The sequence below is a fragment of the Achroia grisella genome, unplaced genomic scaffold (genome assembly GCF_030625045.1).
Source record: "Achroia grisella isolate CSIRO2021 unplaced genomic scaffold, CSIRO_AGI_Agris_v1 utg770, whole genome shotgun sequence".
NCBI classification, from domain to species: Eukaryota; Metazoa; Arthropoda; class Insecta; order Lepidoptera; family Pyralidae; genus Achroia; species Achroia grisella.
This window is the reverse complement of record NW_026713016.1, coordinates 3,026,455-3,045,162: the sequence shown is the minus strand read 5'-3', so window position 1 is coordinate 3,045,162 and position 18,708 is coordinate 3,026,455. Positions and strand designations below refer to the sequence as shown.

Genomic DNA, 18,708 nt, shown 5'->3' with positions numbered 1-18,708 from the left:
TGCTAATTAAACGTAGTATGTGTTAGAGAGTGACAGAGAATAACCCACGTGAGTTACGTTAACAATAGATTACAAAAACCATAGTACCTGGAAGGTAGAGGTGCTTGGGTTTCCCGCCCCCGCGCCTCTTCACCGTTGTCTCAAGCCAGTCTATATGCAAGCCTTCTTAGATTCGACCGTACAAAGTAGAGACACGGTCCTGTTTAGTGTTACAAAACTAGTTATTATATAAATAGTCATTAATGTGATTTGTGCGACGCGATACTGTGCCTCGATAATAGTGACTCGATGCAACGCGACAGTTGTGTTTTTGGACCTGTAGTTCCAACACCTGCTATTTTACCTGACGTGTTTATTCGTGCAACTGTTTCCCGCCGAAATTGTTTTTTTCTATGTACCATATCCAGTAATAAAATAGGATTTATATATGGAATAGTGCGTGCATAGCAAAGCGTAGGCCACACCATTCGAATAGAATTCAAATGAAAAGTTTCTCCATAGTAATAGTACGTGTTTCGCTTACTTATTGCCATATACGTTGCTTGCGGACACAATAGCAATGTATATTTCCCTTATACAGCCGATGTATTCGAATAAATCCGAGTTGATCGAATCGTGAGTTAATCGAGTGATCGAGCCAGCGATGCGGACTCAGTGAGATGATAAAATTTCGGTATAAACGTAAAGAAACGAACGATGGAGCTGGAACGAAGAACGGGACGGCGATGCAGAAGAAAGTTGAAGGTCTGTGGGACATCGAGCTTTTGCCGCCGAAGGATCTGCTCAGCAACTCGGTGGCGGGTGTGAGGAATAATACCCTACCACGGTCACGGCCGCCATCCGCACCGTCAAGAAGGGAATTGATTGAACAAACGCCATTACTAAATCAAACTACGTTGACTCTTTTTCGTGTAAGTTTTTATATATAAATGAGTAGATCTTTTTTCTTTCTTAAGTGTACTCATGTAGTCACGTGGATTTAGGATGTTAGATATTTGGTTCGGTAGCATGCATGCATGCATGAGCCACGTGGTGAACACGGCATCTGATATTTTCTTATCCCTATTTTTTATGTTCAAAGAAAATTTCTCTACGTTACAATTAATAAATAATATAATAATAATCATATATCTTCTATGAGTATATATGTTACATATTAACGATTTATAAGGTTCGATTTATATGTGAAACGTTTGACACTTAAAAGACATCAACGCTACAATTTGCACAAATTAGCTCACGACTGTATAACATAAGCATACAATTAGGATAATGAATTCCTTAATTCATTAAATATTAATGGACATTTATTAATTGAATATATAATTAACCATTACCTAATAGGATGTAATATTAAATTTATTTCGTTAGTTTGTGCAAAATATTATTTAACGTTGTTAATAAACTGAAAGGAAATTAAATCGGCAGGTAAAAATAATAGGTACCGAGTTGGTCGGACATGTTTTCTGATGCATGGTACGTCGCTGACCTAAAGGCTATTGTGGAAGCCTCAAAAAGCAATTTGTACAAAGAATACTTAACACTGCTGCTTAAGTATGTATGCGCAAACCTCCGGTATAGGTTGCGCCTTGAATGTCTATTGTCTCGTAAGAAAATAACGTGACTCCGTCGACGATAAATAAGCTCTTTAAATATTTTATTATTCATATTCGAACACGCGTCATGCATTTTGTTATCTAGTGATTGATAAATATTGATCAGATGAACTGTAAATGGAAGCAGCTTTTGAATTGTAAGAAAAAAACAAACAATTTAAAATTAGAAGCATTTTACATTTTTTTATTATTATATATGCTCGACCATATAATATACGTTGTATTATACATATTAATATAATGTTGAAGACCAAATAAGTCCTCATCGTAATTTCCATTGTCAACACTATCTTCCTTCATAATATTGACTAGTAAGTTAATACTATTATATTGCTTGCTAGGTTTGGTTTTATAATTTTAACTTTTTTCATTGTTCTTTACAATTGCAGCTCATAAATAATATTATTATGGTAAATAAGCCAGACTATACAGTGTTTCAATAAAGTGTTTTTTTTTTTCGCTTTTTATACGAGTGTATAAAAAGCGAAAAAAAAACACTTTATTGTATATTATATATTTTTATTTAATTCACTTCATCTTCGTATATTACACAAAAAATACAGTATAATGACAACTCCCTCCTTTCTTTAAATCGGTTGAGGCGTTTCGCATGATCGCTATATGTTAATATAAGCTATTGGTACTAGGCGATCAGAAATTGCAAGAAGCACAGATAGGGTCACGACATCAGCGGCGCTACGTTAGGCGGGCGGCGAGTATGGGAGCGTGGGCTACACCATTCTCACGCAACAATGGCTGTCTGTATTCAGTCTCGCTCTCACAACATCCGCCGTTTCGAACCACAAACGTCATTTTATGTTTGATAAATTCCGTGATTATTTGCGATTAAATAAATTGGCTTAATAACACCAACAACGTTAACCACGTGTTATTTATTGGTATTATTCAGACAATTATTATCAAACTGATTTGTTTGCAACACTGAGTTTCATAGTACTTCAGTTGCTAATAATCCTCATTTTACAGTTTAGTTCATACAATTATGTATGTACTATTTGATTGTGGAAGGTAAAACACTTTTATAATAAAAAAATCAGATTTGTAATCCATAGAATACATTGTTACATGGATTACAAAAAACTTAATCGGAGTTTCTTATTATGTTTGAACAAAGATATTGTGAAAAACATTATTATATTGTAAAAAGTATTTTAGAATACCATCGATTTCTAAAACGTATTAAGATATAAAATGAACTAAACAGAATCAAATAATATTTACTAGATATTTATATGTTGTATACAGAACAACAATTCATAAGTATAAAAAAAATGATGTAGTAATCCCACTAATGTTGTGTTTTTTAAATGTCAATTGCTGTTTGTGAGGATGGATAGAAGTTTGGTACTCTTTCACTTTCTTACTAGAAGGTTTAAAATTAAATTTGGTACACTAACATATAGTGTTCTAATTTTACACGTAGTGTATTTTTTAGCTAATTTCACGTGGGCAAGGCCGTAGTATACAGCTAGTATTAGATACTATTTCGAAGAAGAAATGGTGACGGTCAATTCGTTAAAAACCTGTCTGTTTTACAAAGCGGATTACGAAATACAAAACAGCTTATTCGTTTGTACCTACGTCTTACGATGATATCGGCTGGGTCATGGCGTGTTTGTGACCTATTCGTGCTATACTGGTTTTGGTCCATGTCATATTTTATGTCACTCAACTTGAACCTTACGATACAACCGTTAAGATTCGAAATCGTTTAACAATATTTACGCTCGAACCAGCACTTTCTTCGACAGCCTGTTATTAAGATTCTGGTTTTTTCCGTTCAAAAACCTTTCGCAGAAATCAAATTATAACGTTTTCCGTTCCAACCCTACTGTTTTACATAATATACACGTTTACAGAAAGTAACGGTATAATATTATATTGTTATTGAAACATAAACCTATTTTAATAATCAATAGAATTATTTATTTGCGTCTGATATGGTTACTAAATAAAAAGATACAAATCCTTAGAAATCTGTTTTTGCAGAATTATAATTATACACAGAAAAATATTAGTTTCTTTTTATTGTTACGATATTACAAGAGAGGTATGATAATTACAGTCGAAATATTTTATAACTTCTGTATCCCGTATACGAATTACCGAGCTCGGAGGCATAACTTAGTTTTCAGAATTGATATTGCATGGGAGTTACAGAACATTAATTCTGTTGAATTTTGGTGAAATTTTACTTTGCGTTAAATTGCCTGTATTTATATAAAATGTCAGTGGTAGTTTACCTTAAGTAACTAATATATTATAATAAATAAGAAATTTTTGAAGAAATATAACATTCTTTTTAAATGTCTGTCGCTCATTCACTAGTCTGAATACATTATTATTAAAGTTGAGAACTATTGCTCATATGCACTATAGAATCATATTATATAGTTTATGATATAAGGTTACGTTACACAATATTGAATTTTATTGGGGTGATATTTGGTATTAATTTGGCCGTATCTACTCAGATGAACCATGTCCCAGTTTAGCACATTATATAACAATAATCAAGTCACGTGTGATATATATTATGTATATATTGCGAAATAATATATGGCGAATCTTTAGAAATTTGTCAAAAGTATACTAATAGGAAGTTTTCTTCAACAGGAATTGTTTACGCAATTGCAATGGTCAGCGGAGCGAGCCCCAGCTGCCGACGCGCTGCGACGGGCTCTTGGGGGCGGTGGAGCCCGCTTTCAACTGGGCTGCATGGCGGACGCCAGTGAATGTTTCGAACACCTACTCCTAAGGGTCCACGCTCACGTGGCTACCACAACCGCAGACAGAAAAGACGATGACGCCTGCAGAGCGGCACACTGTGTGCCTCATAGAAAGTTTGCAATGATGCTCATCGAGCAATCCGTGTGCGGGTCATGTAATGCCACATCGAAGCCGCTGCGATTTACTCAGGTATATAATGATGTTGTTATTTTCTACATACTAAAAGTAAGAAGGATCAATTCGACCGTTTTTGTGTACATAAGTTAGGTACATTTTTATTGGCAAATTTTAATTGGTTTCTATGATTCTTTTCTTCTTTTGTAATTTATATTTGCAATGAAAGTCTTTAAGAGATACAAACTTAATCAATTATTTTCAGGTTTTAGTTGTCACGTATACTAAATAAATTTTACGCATCTCATAACTTTGTAGATACCTAAATATTTACAAAAAAATATGTTTTCATTCCAGATGGTGCATTATGTATCTGCAACTGCCTTGACAGCGCAAGCTGCCTTGGGAGAACATGGGGATAGCTTCGGATTATTATTAAAACAGGCCGGCGGCATGGGCGACATTCGAGATTGTCCGGTAAGTTACGTTTTCTATTAACAATACTTTACTCTATAGTCTTTTATAGTTTACTATCTATAATGTCACATCATAATAATAGAGTAATTACATAGACATATTATATTCTTGTTCATAAAATAAACATTCAATAAGACTAATTTATATATCGAACTTATATAGAGTAGAAATACTTTTATGAAATAAATTCAATAAAGCACAAAGCACTTTAATATTTAAACAAGACCTTTGATCAACAGACTGGATTTTATTAATAATTTTCATTCGGAATGGCTAGTAGACTTATGACTATAATGTAACTGAAATGTTTTAAGTTTAAACTTTATTTCAAGAATTCATTTTTTTATTTCAGAACGCATGCGGAGCGAAAATACAAATATGCCGAACATTAAATAATCGTCCGGAAATTCTATCCATTGGCATGGTATGGGACTCTGAAAGACCATCAGCTGAACACGTAGCGGCAGTCTATGCAGCTCTCGGTACTGAACTACGTCCGGCCGACGCCTTTCATTCATGTGCAGATTGGTCATGGGCTACGCGAGCCACGCATAGGCTCGTAGGACTCGTAACCTACTATGGCAAACATTACTCAACTTTCTTTTTCCATAGTAAACTGCGTCTATGGATATATTTTGATGACGCCGATGTGAAAGAAGTCGGCCCCGAATGGTCGCAAGTTGTAGAGAAATGTTGCAAAGGGAGATTTCAACCTTTGCTTTTACTGTACGCTGCGGTGGATGGTACACCGTGTGACACGCGCCATGCTCCTAAAGATGTGATCCCATTTCCAGCACCAGAGCCGAGACGAGCAATTACACCAGCTCCTGATCGACAAATCACCAGTCTAGCACAAATCTATCCTAGACGTGCTGTAACTCCTGGACCTGATAACGAAAACGATTACATTAGTAGAAAAAGTGTAGAAAATATGCTTGAAAATAGTCGTCATACCCAATTAGGTCGCAGTATGAGTACAGGATCAGGTTCAGATAGCTCAGGACCTAGAGTACGAAGAGACTCCGGCAACTGGAGCGGGGACCGTAATAGTGCTTCATCCGCCTCGTCGTCAATGGAGAGTCCTTACATATATACTAGAGGTCGTGGACCAGGCAGTGTGCCAAGTAGTCCTACTCGTAAAGGCGAACTGTCTAGTGGCGGTTCGTGTGATGCAGGATATGATTCGTATTCCTTGTCGTCTACGGATAGTCTACCGCTTCAGCAAGGCATACGTAACATGCATCTAGCTCAATTACCAGATATAAAAGCAAGAGGTAACTGTGAGGCTTTATGTTTAGAAGCAGACAGATTACTTGAAAAATCCCGCCATGCGGAAGATGCAGCAGACTACGAAACTGCTGTAGTTCTATGTGATGCTGCTACATCTAAAGCTCGAGCTGCAATGGAAGCGCCATATAATAATCCACATACAATGACTGTGGCACGGATGAAACATAACACTTGTGTTATGCGCTCACGAAGTTTGCAAAGACGTATGGCTGGTAAAAGTAGAGTTACTGAAATTCCGCAAATAGCACCCGTTAGAAATACAAAAGGAGGTCTTGAAAATGCCTCTGCTACTATTGAAATTTACGCTACATTACCTAAAAAGAAAACCTCCGCCAAGAAATCTCCGAAGTCTATTGAAGACGATATCAATAATCCACCTTGCGAGCGCCCACCACGACATAAATCGCGAGACGATGAAAAAGTGAGAGAAAAACGATCAAGAAGTGAAGACCGAGGTCGTGCTCGTAAAGAAATACCAGTAGCTACTGAGAAAAAAGAAGAAATAACTACTGACGATAAGAAGGCAAGTAAAAAACAACATAAAATACGAAGAAAATTATTAATGGGTGGACTGATAAGAAGAAAAAATCGGTCTATGCCTGACTTAACAGAAGGTGCGGACGGAAACAATGAGGCACCGAACAAAGAAAAACGTATTTCATCTGTAGATGATGGTGAAGTCGGAAGAAGAAAAAGCGATGATAAAACAAACTTAAGTGGTTATTTATCTGAAGGCCATTTAGAATATTCAACCGCAAGTGGAACAAATCCGAACCTAGAAAGAAGTAAACTTATGAGGAAAAGTATACACGGTAGCGTTGGCAAAATACTTACTGCCACAAAAGTTCCGCCACCACCACCGTTACGAACCACTTCCCAGCTTAGCGGGCCTAAGTTTGATACAGAAGTGATGGAGCATGGCACACATTGTCAACCACAGCCATCTGTGACTAGAGATAACTTCTCTTACATGCAACAAGATAATGAAGAAGATGGAGGATTTTCGGAACAGTATGGTGATGAACCACAATCTTTGCCTTTCTTACCGTCCTCTTATGATGGTCAGCAAATGAACCCTTATAGACTTGATGATTCTCCATCTCAAAACTTTCGAATGGTTGTTACTAAGGCCATGATTCACCAGGAGCAAAGTCCAGTTAAGAATGAACATATGCCTGTCATACAACCTACACAAAGTAATATTCAGAATCTTAGCAATGCATTTAATCAAGGAGTTGACGTAGTAGATTGCGCTTTACCAATAAGGAGGTCGCCACAAATATTCGAACTGCCTCCTTACCCCAGTCCAATGAATTCAGTAAATCACTCCAGACAACCCAGTGAGGAATTTCCTCCTCCACCGCCACCTATAGATTTAACTCCTCTCGAAGAGGAACTGAACAATATAAAAAATATGGATGACTACAATTCACTTAGTAATATGACGAATGATACTCAGATACCTAAAGGATCATTATTAGCACAGTTACGAGAAAAACGTAACCAGATTCTTAGGAATACTGAAGTTACTCCAAAGGTCAATAAAAAGGAAACAATGAACACAGTCTGTAATTCATGGTTACGAGAACTTCAATCTAAACAGGCTGCTATTAAATTGAAAAGGTCAAATTCACTCGAAGGACAACTTTCTGGACCTAATGAAAATCCTCAACAAATAGCAGAAAACTCTAATATTGTCAAAAATAATACTCAGATGTTTGAAAATATTGGCCGAAATATTGCGCCAGATGTAGAACGGTCTCATATTGGTTTTGTGGATATGAGAGCTAATAGAGATGTTATTAATTGCGCTAATCAATCCAGCGCATGTATGTATAATAGACGTACGTCATCGTCGTCAATAGATCCTAACCAGTTACAAGACGAATATAATGACCAACAGCAGTCTATTAATACTACGATATCGTCTACGTTTGGAGATAAGCCTAAAAAGAAATCAGTGTCTTTCTGCGACCACGTAGTCATAGTATCATCTAAAGCTGAAGAAGAAGAGGATAATAACTATATACCTAATCCAATATTGGAACGAGTTTTAAAATCTGCAATGAATAAAAGACAAATGACTATAATGCCTTTACAGTCGGAAAAGTCTACGCTTCAAAGACAAGATTCTTTTGATAGTCAGTCATCAAGATCCACAACATTATCATCATCACAAAATTCTTTTGCACAGAGCGACAATGACCATAACGACTACTCAAGACTACAGGAGACTTATGTACCATATCAAGCGCCACCACAGTCACACCAGCAACCACTTGGAGCACCAAAAAGAGCAGGTATATATGAAAAACTTCCTCCTTCTACACTACCCTCACACAATATAAACGGCACAAATACAAATCTACCTATATCAGCTGGAGTACCAAAAAATGTAACTAATCCTATACCGTACAATCAACCACCGTCAGCCTATTCAAATCAAAATCTTACCCCACCGATGTATAGTCTAAACTCATTGAGTAGACTGACTCCTACTGGACACAGTTCTTATGTGCCCGCGCATTTACTGAGGTCTGTTCCTAATACATATCCGCACCCACCCAATCAAATGCATCAAGCAACGCCAGCGCAAAACGGCAATAGCTATCAAAGAGATACAAGGTTACCGCAGCACACATCGCCTCCCACCAACACCTATAATACAAATCGGCAACCTAATCAAAGCATGCAAAGCAATACTTCGCCGTACCAAAGTGTACCCACCAATTCGCCGGCTTACCAGAGCTACCACAACCCACCGACAAACTACGCTAGCTCCGAGTATTCTAGTCGATACCCGGTGAATAGTACAAACAACCACTACGGTGCGGCTATGTTATATCAGAGAGTTCCTCCTCCCCATGGAGACTCGCCTGTAGATAATTACAATAGTAACACTAATAAAGTTTCAAATAATTACCTTGATAATAATTCCAATCAACCACTTGCACACGACGTTAGGCATTACGCGAATTCTCAACAGCAGCGACCTATGTACAATCAGCCTTACAATATAGAAAACAATGCAAATAATATTGATAATCAATACTTACAACAGCAGTATCTCGCGCAAAACAATTACAACGTTTATGATCAAACGCCACAACCAAAACCGTTACAAAAGAAATCTGTTTCATTTGAGCCTGGGACAAAAGGCGGCACCGAATCACCTATACCCCCACAAATGAATGGGAATAGTTATTATAATGGAGAAGGCTTGAAAAGTGCAGCGTTAGGACAAAAGACATTATGTAATTTGTGTAGGAAAAAAATAGTATGTTCTCCATCGTTATATTGTCCAGACTGCGATTTTTATATGTCAAGATTCAAACCACGTTCATAGCATATAATTTGTCGTCATAGTTTAAAGGCGACTTTTGCTCTTAAAAAATTGGAATGAACTAGATAGATGATATTTAATTGAATTATTAATGTAATGTAAATATTAAAATCTTAATAACGTATTATAAAAATAGATACGACTGATCTCATTTGAGAATTGTACTAGATTTAGTTATGTGATGTACTTATAGGTGAAACTCAAATAGGTACGTTATTTAAAACGTATAAGTAATGTAAATATTAATATACAAAACAGAAAATGATACATTTTATACATTGAATGAAATATATATATATAACATTATAAAAAGGTCTTTTATTTCATCCTTATACAAATACATGTAATAGAAATTCACCTGGTTGGTGACCTACCTGATGTATCTGCGCACATTTTACTTCAATGGTTTTTTAAATGGATGTAATGGAATGGTCCTCTGGCTGCGCTAATGGCTTACGCCGGCAGGACCAGTGGAGAATGATAAGATGTGCATGATGTCAGGTCAGTTAGCCCTTCATAAATTCATTAGGAATTTATCACGATCGTTTCTAGGGGGCACTCCGAGCAGGTCAACCTGGCATGGTACATTACTAGCAATAGGGTTATTAATCCACATTGCTACAATCAACAATCGCCTTTCCCCCAATTTGAACGATTAACTATTTATTAATAATAATAATTACAACCTTGGTCAATTAACAAAGCGCCATCTAGTTCCACGGTAAGCAGAGCTTTTGTTATGGGTACTAGGAGACTGATATAATAATTAGATTTTTTTGGAAATATAGAATACACCCAGACCGATCCAAACAATCATACTGATGAATACAAATGTTTGTACCGTGCGAGGAATCGAACCCGCGATCACCGGAAGAAAATCGGTGTCCTATACCGCTAGAACACCGAGGCCGTCATTGTCACATAATAGTATGGATTAATATTAAAAGCAGACAAGTATTGCCACAGATCGACAGATACATCTACATTGCATTAAAAAATGGCTGATTGGCAATAATAGCAGCTTGTCGTTAAGGGTGAGGCAGGATGCTGTGGACTAATGTTCTTAGGTAGGTATTATACAACTGAGCAAATAGGAATGAAATTGTAAAACCTTTACAACATTTACAAATTTAATCATTAATACCTTAATCCTGTGGCGAATCTACTATCATCGTGCGGCAACACCGTTGCCTAGTTACGATGGGGCAAGAAGAATAACAAGCTTGTCATTCGAGACCGAATCATCTTTCTTGTATATATATTCATTGTAAATATTTTGTTAATATACATAATGTAAATAGCAATCATTGTACTTATCACTTCATCTCCTTTCCTGCTGCTGCTACATTACAAACACAAACATAAATAATAGCGGTAACAATATAGTCGCTAAAATCAATTTTTCCAACCATTCTAATGCCTCTAAGCAGTAATCAGCGGAAGGCACTACAAACGCGCGGAGGAAATTAGGGAGTGGCTTAAGACCATGTCCTGCCTTCTCAAGAAACATGGGGACAAATAATACTTAGGACAGAGCCACAAATGGTTAGTCTATAAAGATAATCAGCTGTATTATGTTTTATGTATAAAACATAAAATATACCGTCATCAGAAGTCATGACAATTATCGCAGTTGAAGTATTCAGAATCATTGTCATCTGTCGACTGCTGGTGAACGCAACGATAGAAATGTCAGCATTTCGCTGAGTAGGTACCTACCTATATTTGAATGCAATGTAGCAGGGAGGAGAAGCATACTATGGCCTCTTGGATTCTATTTGTTTCCATCATCGGAGAGTTACCTACTCAGAAATATATAGGTACTGACGCTCAAAGCTTTGTAGGTATGCCAGATATTGAACTAATGACTTTTGGGGTAACTAAGTCTGACTAGACGACACTGTCATATGTTGTTGTTGTTATATATAAAATGTTGTTAAATATAAAACAAATTTTAAGAATTACTATGAAGGATTGTAATAATTTTGTTATGCGTCATCAACTCCAATTAGAGTTAATATTTATAGTAGTGATTCTTCGATTTGTTTATTTTACCTCATTATTATCCACTGAGTCTAATATTAATTTCTAGATATGTACTCTTATTATTTAACGAAAACTAAGACAGATTCACTACAGTACAATAGTGTTCAAAACTTAAGTTACTCAAAAGTACTAGTAAGAAAATAAAAGCAAAGACTATGAACTCGTAATGTTCACAAAATTGTAGAGATGTCGCTATTACTACAAATATTACAAATGTTGCCATAAAGTTGTTGTATTTGGTATTTATAGTAGATATTTATCAAGAAGAACTCTTTTATACTGTTGCTCTTAGATGTAAAAATATGTATTATTAACATTTTAATGACCACTATAAACTGTTATATTATGACTTAAGTCTGTCAATTATACAATTGACTAACTAACTAAAATTAAATAACAGTTTCGAGAAATATAATACATTAAAATATTCAATTTGATTTAGTTTTGGGGTCACACTAAAACTTTTGGGTAAGCACTGAAAACTAAAAATAAGTAAATACACGATATAATTAATATAAGTAGAGTCCTAAAAATAGAAATTCAATGTCAAAATAATTGTAATGAGCAGGTACATAACGAACGTCACTGTAATATAGATACTGATATAGCGATAGCAATAAAAAAAACAATTAAAGAAAAATACACTTATGTATTTTTTTCATGGATCCACCACGAATGTCAACGTTAGTAATCTGCAGTAATAATTCTAAAAATTAGTAAAGGTTTTACGATTTTTCAGTCCTAAGTGGGAATATCTCATGAGTTATAACAAAATTAAGCAAAACAAAAGAAACAATGATTTATATCGCGTAATGCGAAATTATAGTTATTATCTATTTATAATTTAAGTGGTAGAAAACTGTACACAGACACGTTAACCCGAAAAAGTCTCAAGTTGGCAGTTTTTTTTTTTTTTTTTTTTTTTTTTTTTTGGCGGGAAGTCAAATTGAGCGGGTGTTTTAAATTTTCTCCTTTTTGATTTTTTTATTTTAATTGTAATTTTATTGTAAATATTGTATATCTTATTGTAAATACCTAAATAATAAATCAAGCAAAGAAAATGAGTGATAGTAGCGACGGGGAAACCCCGTCGACCGTGGAAAAAGTCAACGCGGCAAAAAACGGAAGATGTCGCCGAATCATTTAATTATATCCGAGGACTATAAAATGTATACAAAACCCAATTACAAAAGACAGTTTCCTGAAAATCATAGTGTAGATTGTGTTGTCTATGTAGAATCTACAGAAAATGAAAAAGTTGGGAATAAAAACCCCATTACTTTAACAAAGTTATTCACCGAAAATGTGAAAGGCATTGCAGGTGTACACAGAGTAAACGCCTATAAAATAGGTGTGACCTTTCGAAAGCCCGCACCAGCCAATAATTTTTTAAAAATGGACAATTTTTTAAACAAGTATAAATTCAAGGCTTTTGTACCAGCATATATCACAGAAAAAACTGGTATCATAAGATACGTACCGACAGACATGTCCAACGAAGATATTTATAAAAGTATTAGTTGTGATACCGAAGTGATATCCATCAAACGTTTTATGAAAAAAGTAGAGGGAAAACTATCTCCATTGGGCACTGTAGCCGTCACATTTGCAGCTACCACTTTACCACAATATGCCTACATACAATTATTTAGATATCCTGTACACACTTATATTCCACCATTAGTCCAATGTTACAAATGTCTGAAGTTTAACCATTCAGCTAAAGTATGCCGTAGCTCACAGATGTGCTCATCATGTGCTGGTCAACACTCATACAAAGAATGTGATGTAGAAGAAATCGTTTGTATCAATTGTAGTGGTAACCACTTAGCAATTTCGAGAGATTGTCCCATTAAAAAGAAGAAAATTGAAGAAAAAAGAAGTAAATATGTCAATCACTCCTATGCCGCTGTTGTGAGTATGCCCTCAAGTAGTACAACCCCAAAAGTATATCCCACTTTAGAGAAATCTTTAAATGTATATAATTCACAATTTAAACAAAATGTAAATAATAATAATACTGCATTCAATGCAGATCAAATTGTAAATAATGAAATTATAATTAATGCATTAGTTAAATCTCTTGTTGCTCTCGGTAACAACAAAGAGAAAATGTCAATAACTAATAAGACAATAAAAGAAATATTGTTGTCAAATTTAATTTAATGAATACATACTTAAATATAGCCCAGTTTAATATACAAAGCTTACAGAGTAAAAAAGCTCTGTTGCAAAAATACATGAATGAACAAAATATTGATATCTGTCTCATTAATGAGACATGGCTTAAAAGTAACAGTAAAATTCCTAAATTTACATCCTATAATTTCATATTCAAAAACTCAGTAAATACACACAATGGAGTGGGTATTTTAATAAAAGAAAATTTTAAATATAATATCATAACTACTACTTTTTATGAATCAGTTCAGAATATATGTATTGCAATAGAAACATCCATAGGCAAATTAAACATACTATGTGTGTATTGTCCTCCTAATGGAAGATTTGATACCAACAAACTGAAAAAAGTTCTACTTAGTGCTCCTAAGCCATGTCTCATTATGGGTGATTTTAATGCACATCATATTTTGTTTGGTTGTCATACAAACAATAGTAGAGGTAATAACATATACAATCTCATAGATGAACTTGACTTATGTGTGTTAAATGATGGTAGTCCAACCACCATTCAATCACCAAATCATCCAAACAGGCAGGCATCAGCAATAGATATAACATTAGTTAGTCCCCGAATAGCTCCTCTCTGTGAGTGGAAAGTCCATGATGACCCGATGGGCAGCTATCACTATCCAACTCAGGTAAGTGTAAATGTGAGGCCATCAGTGTATGAGGTCCGACCTGTAGAAGAAAAATTTTTATATAATAAAGCAGACTGGTCGAAATATTTTTCTTTATCAGAAAGTATTTTTTTCCACTTAAATGTACATAATAATGTAAATAATGACACACCATTACAATTTTATAATAATTTTGTTAATATTTTATATGACATCAGAGACAAGACAGTACCAAAATCAAAGTTTAAACAAACTATACACACTTTAAGAAAACCAGTGCCTTGGTGGAACAAAACATGTGATGATGCTGTTCAACAGTCTAAGAGAGCCCTTTTACAATATAGAGTTACCCCAACAATTGTTAACTTCATAAATTATAAAAAAGTTGATGCTAAAAAAAAAAGAATTCTAAAGGAACAACGCATAGATTCCTGGCAAGAGTTGTGTAGTAGCTTCAATAGAATGACACCTATTTCAAAAATATGGAGTTCCATTAAAAAGTTTAAAAGGATAGGTACATCTTCCAACAAAAATTTTAATGATGACTGGGTACAAAGTTTCTTAGATATGTTGACAGCTCCATCACAATGCAATGATGCAAATTTAGTTGATATATTGAATCAATCTGATAAAAATGACAGTGACTCCTTTCTCAACAGACCCTTTACACTGGCCGAGCTTCATATTTCGCTTAAGAGTAGGAAAGATACAACACCAGGTTTGGACAATATTACATATAAATTAATAAAACAGCTACATCCAAATGCAATTAAAATACTATTAGATATATACAATAAACTTTGGGAGAATTTAATAATACCGGAATCCTGGAAAACCCAGTGTGTTATTCCAATTTTGAAACCTAATAAGGATATTAACTGTGCATCATCTTATAGGCCCATTTCCTTGTCATCGTGTCTAGGCAAACTATTTGAAAACATGTTAAAATTACGTTTGGACTACTTTACTGAAACACAGAATAAGTTGCCAGATATTCAGTTTGGATTCAGAAAAGGCAAAAGTTGTTCTGAAAGCTTTGTAACTCTTATATCCCTATTAAAAAAAGCAAAATTAAGTCATTCCAATGTTGTGTGTGTATTTTTAGATGTTAAAGGTGCTTTCGATAATGTAAATATAGAATCCTTAATTCATGTCCTACATAATTTAAATTTCCCCTGCAAAATATTAAACTGGATTTTTAATTTTTTAAAAAACAGAACTGTTTATGTTAAGTATAATAATATCCTACATGGACCTAAATATGTTAACAGGGGAACAATGCAGGGAGCAACCCTGTCCCCTCTATTGTATGGCTTGTATACATCTGAAATCCTCAATTATGTGGATACTACAAAAGTTAACATACTACAGTTTGCAGATGATTTGCTTTTATACACTGAGAGTCAAAGTTTGCCTTTGGCTATAAATAATATAAATACTGCACTAAATCAATTACAAAAGTATTATTCAAATATTCTAAAACTAGAAATCAGTTCAGAAAAAAGCTCTGTGTTAGTATTTAGTAGAGATACATTCACACAAACTAATCTTAAAATTATGTATAATAACAAAATAATACCCATTGTCCATCAACACAAATTTTTAGGTATAGTTTTGGACAATAAATTAAAATTTGATAAACATATAGATTACATTTGTCAAAATGCAATGAGGAGCATAAATATTTTGAGATGTTTAGCAGGAACTTACTGGGGCTCTGATCCCAAAACACTCAATATACTGTATAAAAGCATAGTCAGAAGTCATTTTGATTATAGTAGTTTAGCCTATATGACTGCTAGTACCACATTGTTGAGGAAATTAGATGTTATACAAAATATAGGGTTGAGAATCATTAGTGGAGCTATGCGTTCCACACCTATAAATAGTATGGAAGTTGAAAATTGTATACCTCCATTGTCTCTAAGACGTTTACAACTGGCAGAAAGATTTTGTATAAAGGAATTATCTTCCAGTAATAGTATTGTGCTTAAAAATATTTTATATCCTGCACAGCTTTCTCAGTTAGTTGTAGGTTCCCCCATATCAGCATCTGTTATTATTTCAGGATCATTACCTGAAATCTCAATAATAATGACACATGTTAAAAATGCTACAGGTGGAATATATATAAATGACAAATGGCCAGTATACAAATGTCCATATGATTCACTAATCTGTTTCCTTGACACTACATTTCATTTAGATTTAATATATAACAAATATGACTTTGCAGAATTTTTAAATAAGAAATCAGAATTTTATGTTATTTATACCGATGGTTCAAAAAATTTAAATGATGTTAAAGCAGCTTATTATGATCCACAAAAGAAATATACTAAATGTATTAAACTCAAAAGTAATTGCAGCATCTTTACAGCCGAAAGTTATGCTATATTAAGTGCTTTGTTATATGTTAATAACCTTGTAAATAATGTAAATATACTAATAGTTACTGATTCAAGAGTGTATTGGAGACTTTATCCAGTGGCAATTGTACATATAAACAAAATTATATTATATATGAAATAAAAAATAGGTTAATAACTTTAAGTAAAAATAAGAATGTAGAATTTGTATGGGTACCCTCACACAGTGGCATACCTGGAAATGAGGTCGTAGACTTGGCAACTCGTCAACAATATGATGAAGATCAGACAGACATTTTGAAAGTGCCATTTACCGACTACTACCAATATTTTAAAAGTAACTTACGAAGAGTGTGGAAAGAGTACTGGAACATAACCACAGAAAATAAAGGAAAATGGTATGCAGAATTACAGCCAGACTTACCAGTGACACCTTGGTACAGCAAATTCAAATATTACAATAGAAAATTTATCACTATCATCAATCGTCTACGTTTCGGCCATTGTTTAGTTCCATCCCATCTCAACAGAATTAAAATCACAAATGACAACAGATGCAACCACTGTTTCAAGATAAATGCTGACATAAACCATATTATATTTGAATGCCAAGTTTTCAACATACAACGGTTGATTCTTGTCAGTGACATTAGTGACATCGCAAAGGAACACTCACAAAGTATTCCCCGCCGCGTTCAAGATTTGCTATCTCACTTTGCATATTTTATTCCAATATATAACTACATTGTACATACTGTGGAAAAAATTTAATATTAATGAATTATTACTAAAATTGTACTGTCTAAGCTTATATAATAGTTTATTTCTTATGTTTTGTATTAAATTCATTATAAAAATGTATTCGACTGAAGGACTTGTATCCATGGTCATGAATAAAGCATTATTAAAAAAAAAAAAAAAAAATCAAGTTGGCAGTTGACACTTTGGCAGTTCGCGTTGACTACTGCAGATGAACTATAGGATTGTTTGCCCGAATAAAATTGACATTATTAATGTAGATTTATACAAATAGGGACTATTTTACGTAAATATGACGGGGATTTTGCCCTCTTACCAACGGTTTGTGAATGGAGTGCCCGTCCCGTCCATATCACGGCGATCATTCCGCCTCCGAGAAAAATATTTGATTGTTTCTGTACTTTTGACATTCGCAATCGTGTGGTTAGGAGCATTATTTTATTTACCAGAGTTCAAAAGTTCCAATAGTGTAAATGACAGTGTTTATAAAGTGTACAAACGCATACAGAAAGCGGGACCTGAGTTGCTTATGCCACCTCCTCTCGCGCAAAATGATGTTGGAGAATTCCCCGTGGTGGGTATTGTACGGCACGGTGAAGAAGGTGACGATCCACACATAGTGGAGGACAGAATCCGCTTACGGGCTAAAATAGACGAGGATATGGGCATGAAAGTGTTGGAGAGACCACAGTTTGATCTGGCTCCTTCAGTTTCGTCTTCTAAAGGACCAAGCAAACCCCCAGTGGACGCTATTGAAGAGCCAGCATTTGCTAAGAAGGATAGTGATAGGAATGTATTTCCTTCAGGACATAAAGCAGAAGGGTCTGATAAATATGAGGTGGTTGCATTGGCGTCTGGTGTAGATCCAGACATCAAAAATAAATTGGAAACTGTGAAAGAGGTGAGTGTTATGATTACACATTAAATGACTAGTATGCTAATAAGTGGACATGCTTATGTTAATTAAAATTAAATAAAAAAATGTAATAGTGTAACAATGAAACAATATGTTGTAATTTTATGTCAGACTAACATTATAATACACAACAGTATCATAGGCCATAATTTCTCTGATTTTCATAGCTATCCAAACTAATATTACAAATTTGAAAGTGTCTGACAGACAGACAGAGTCCTTTGTC

At 34.6% G+C, this 18,708-nt stretch overlaps 2 protein-coding genes across 8 annotated transcripts in view; both read left to right on the top strand.

Moving 5' to 3' along the window:
* Positions 1 to 9,878, top strand: part of LOC131850502 (uncharacterized) — an 85,491-nt gene extending 75,613 nt beyond the window's left edge. For 3 of the 7 annotated variants that reach the window (XM_059200745.1, XM_059200743.1, XM_059200741.1), the window contains exons 2-5: positions 581 to 911; positions 4,254 to 4,556; positions 4,839 to 4,958; positions 5,311 to 9,878. In XM_059200745.1, coding sequence (XP_059056728.1) covers positions 660 to 911; positions 4,254 to 4,556; positions 4,839 to 4,958; positions 5,311 to 9,594 — 4,959 coding nt within the window. In that variant the 5' untranslated portion in view covers positions 581 to 659 and the 3' untranslated portion in view covers positions 9,595 to 9,878. Of the gene's footprint in view, positions 1 to 156; positions 912 to 4,253; positions 4,557 to 4,838; positions 4,959 to 5,310 lie in introns of those variants that run through there. The other 4 variants (XM_059200740.1, XM_059200746.1, XM_059200744.1 and 1 more) reach the window with 3 other exon arrangements.
* Positions 9,879 to 17,756: 7,878 nt separating this feature from the next.
* Positions 17,757 to 18,708, top strand: part of LOC131850424 (mannosyl-oligosaccharide alpha-1,2-mannosidase IA) — a 72,605-nt gene continuing 71,653 nt past the window's right edge. Inside the window, exon 1 of the mRNA XM_059200634.1 lies at positions 17,757 to 18,467. Coding sequence (XP_059056617.1) covers positions 17,859 to 18,467 — 609 coding nt within the window. The 5' untranslated portion in view covers positions 17,757 to 17,858. The remainder of the gene's footprint in view (positions 18,468 to 18,708) is intronic.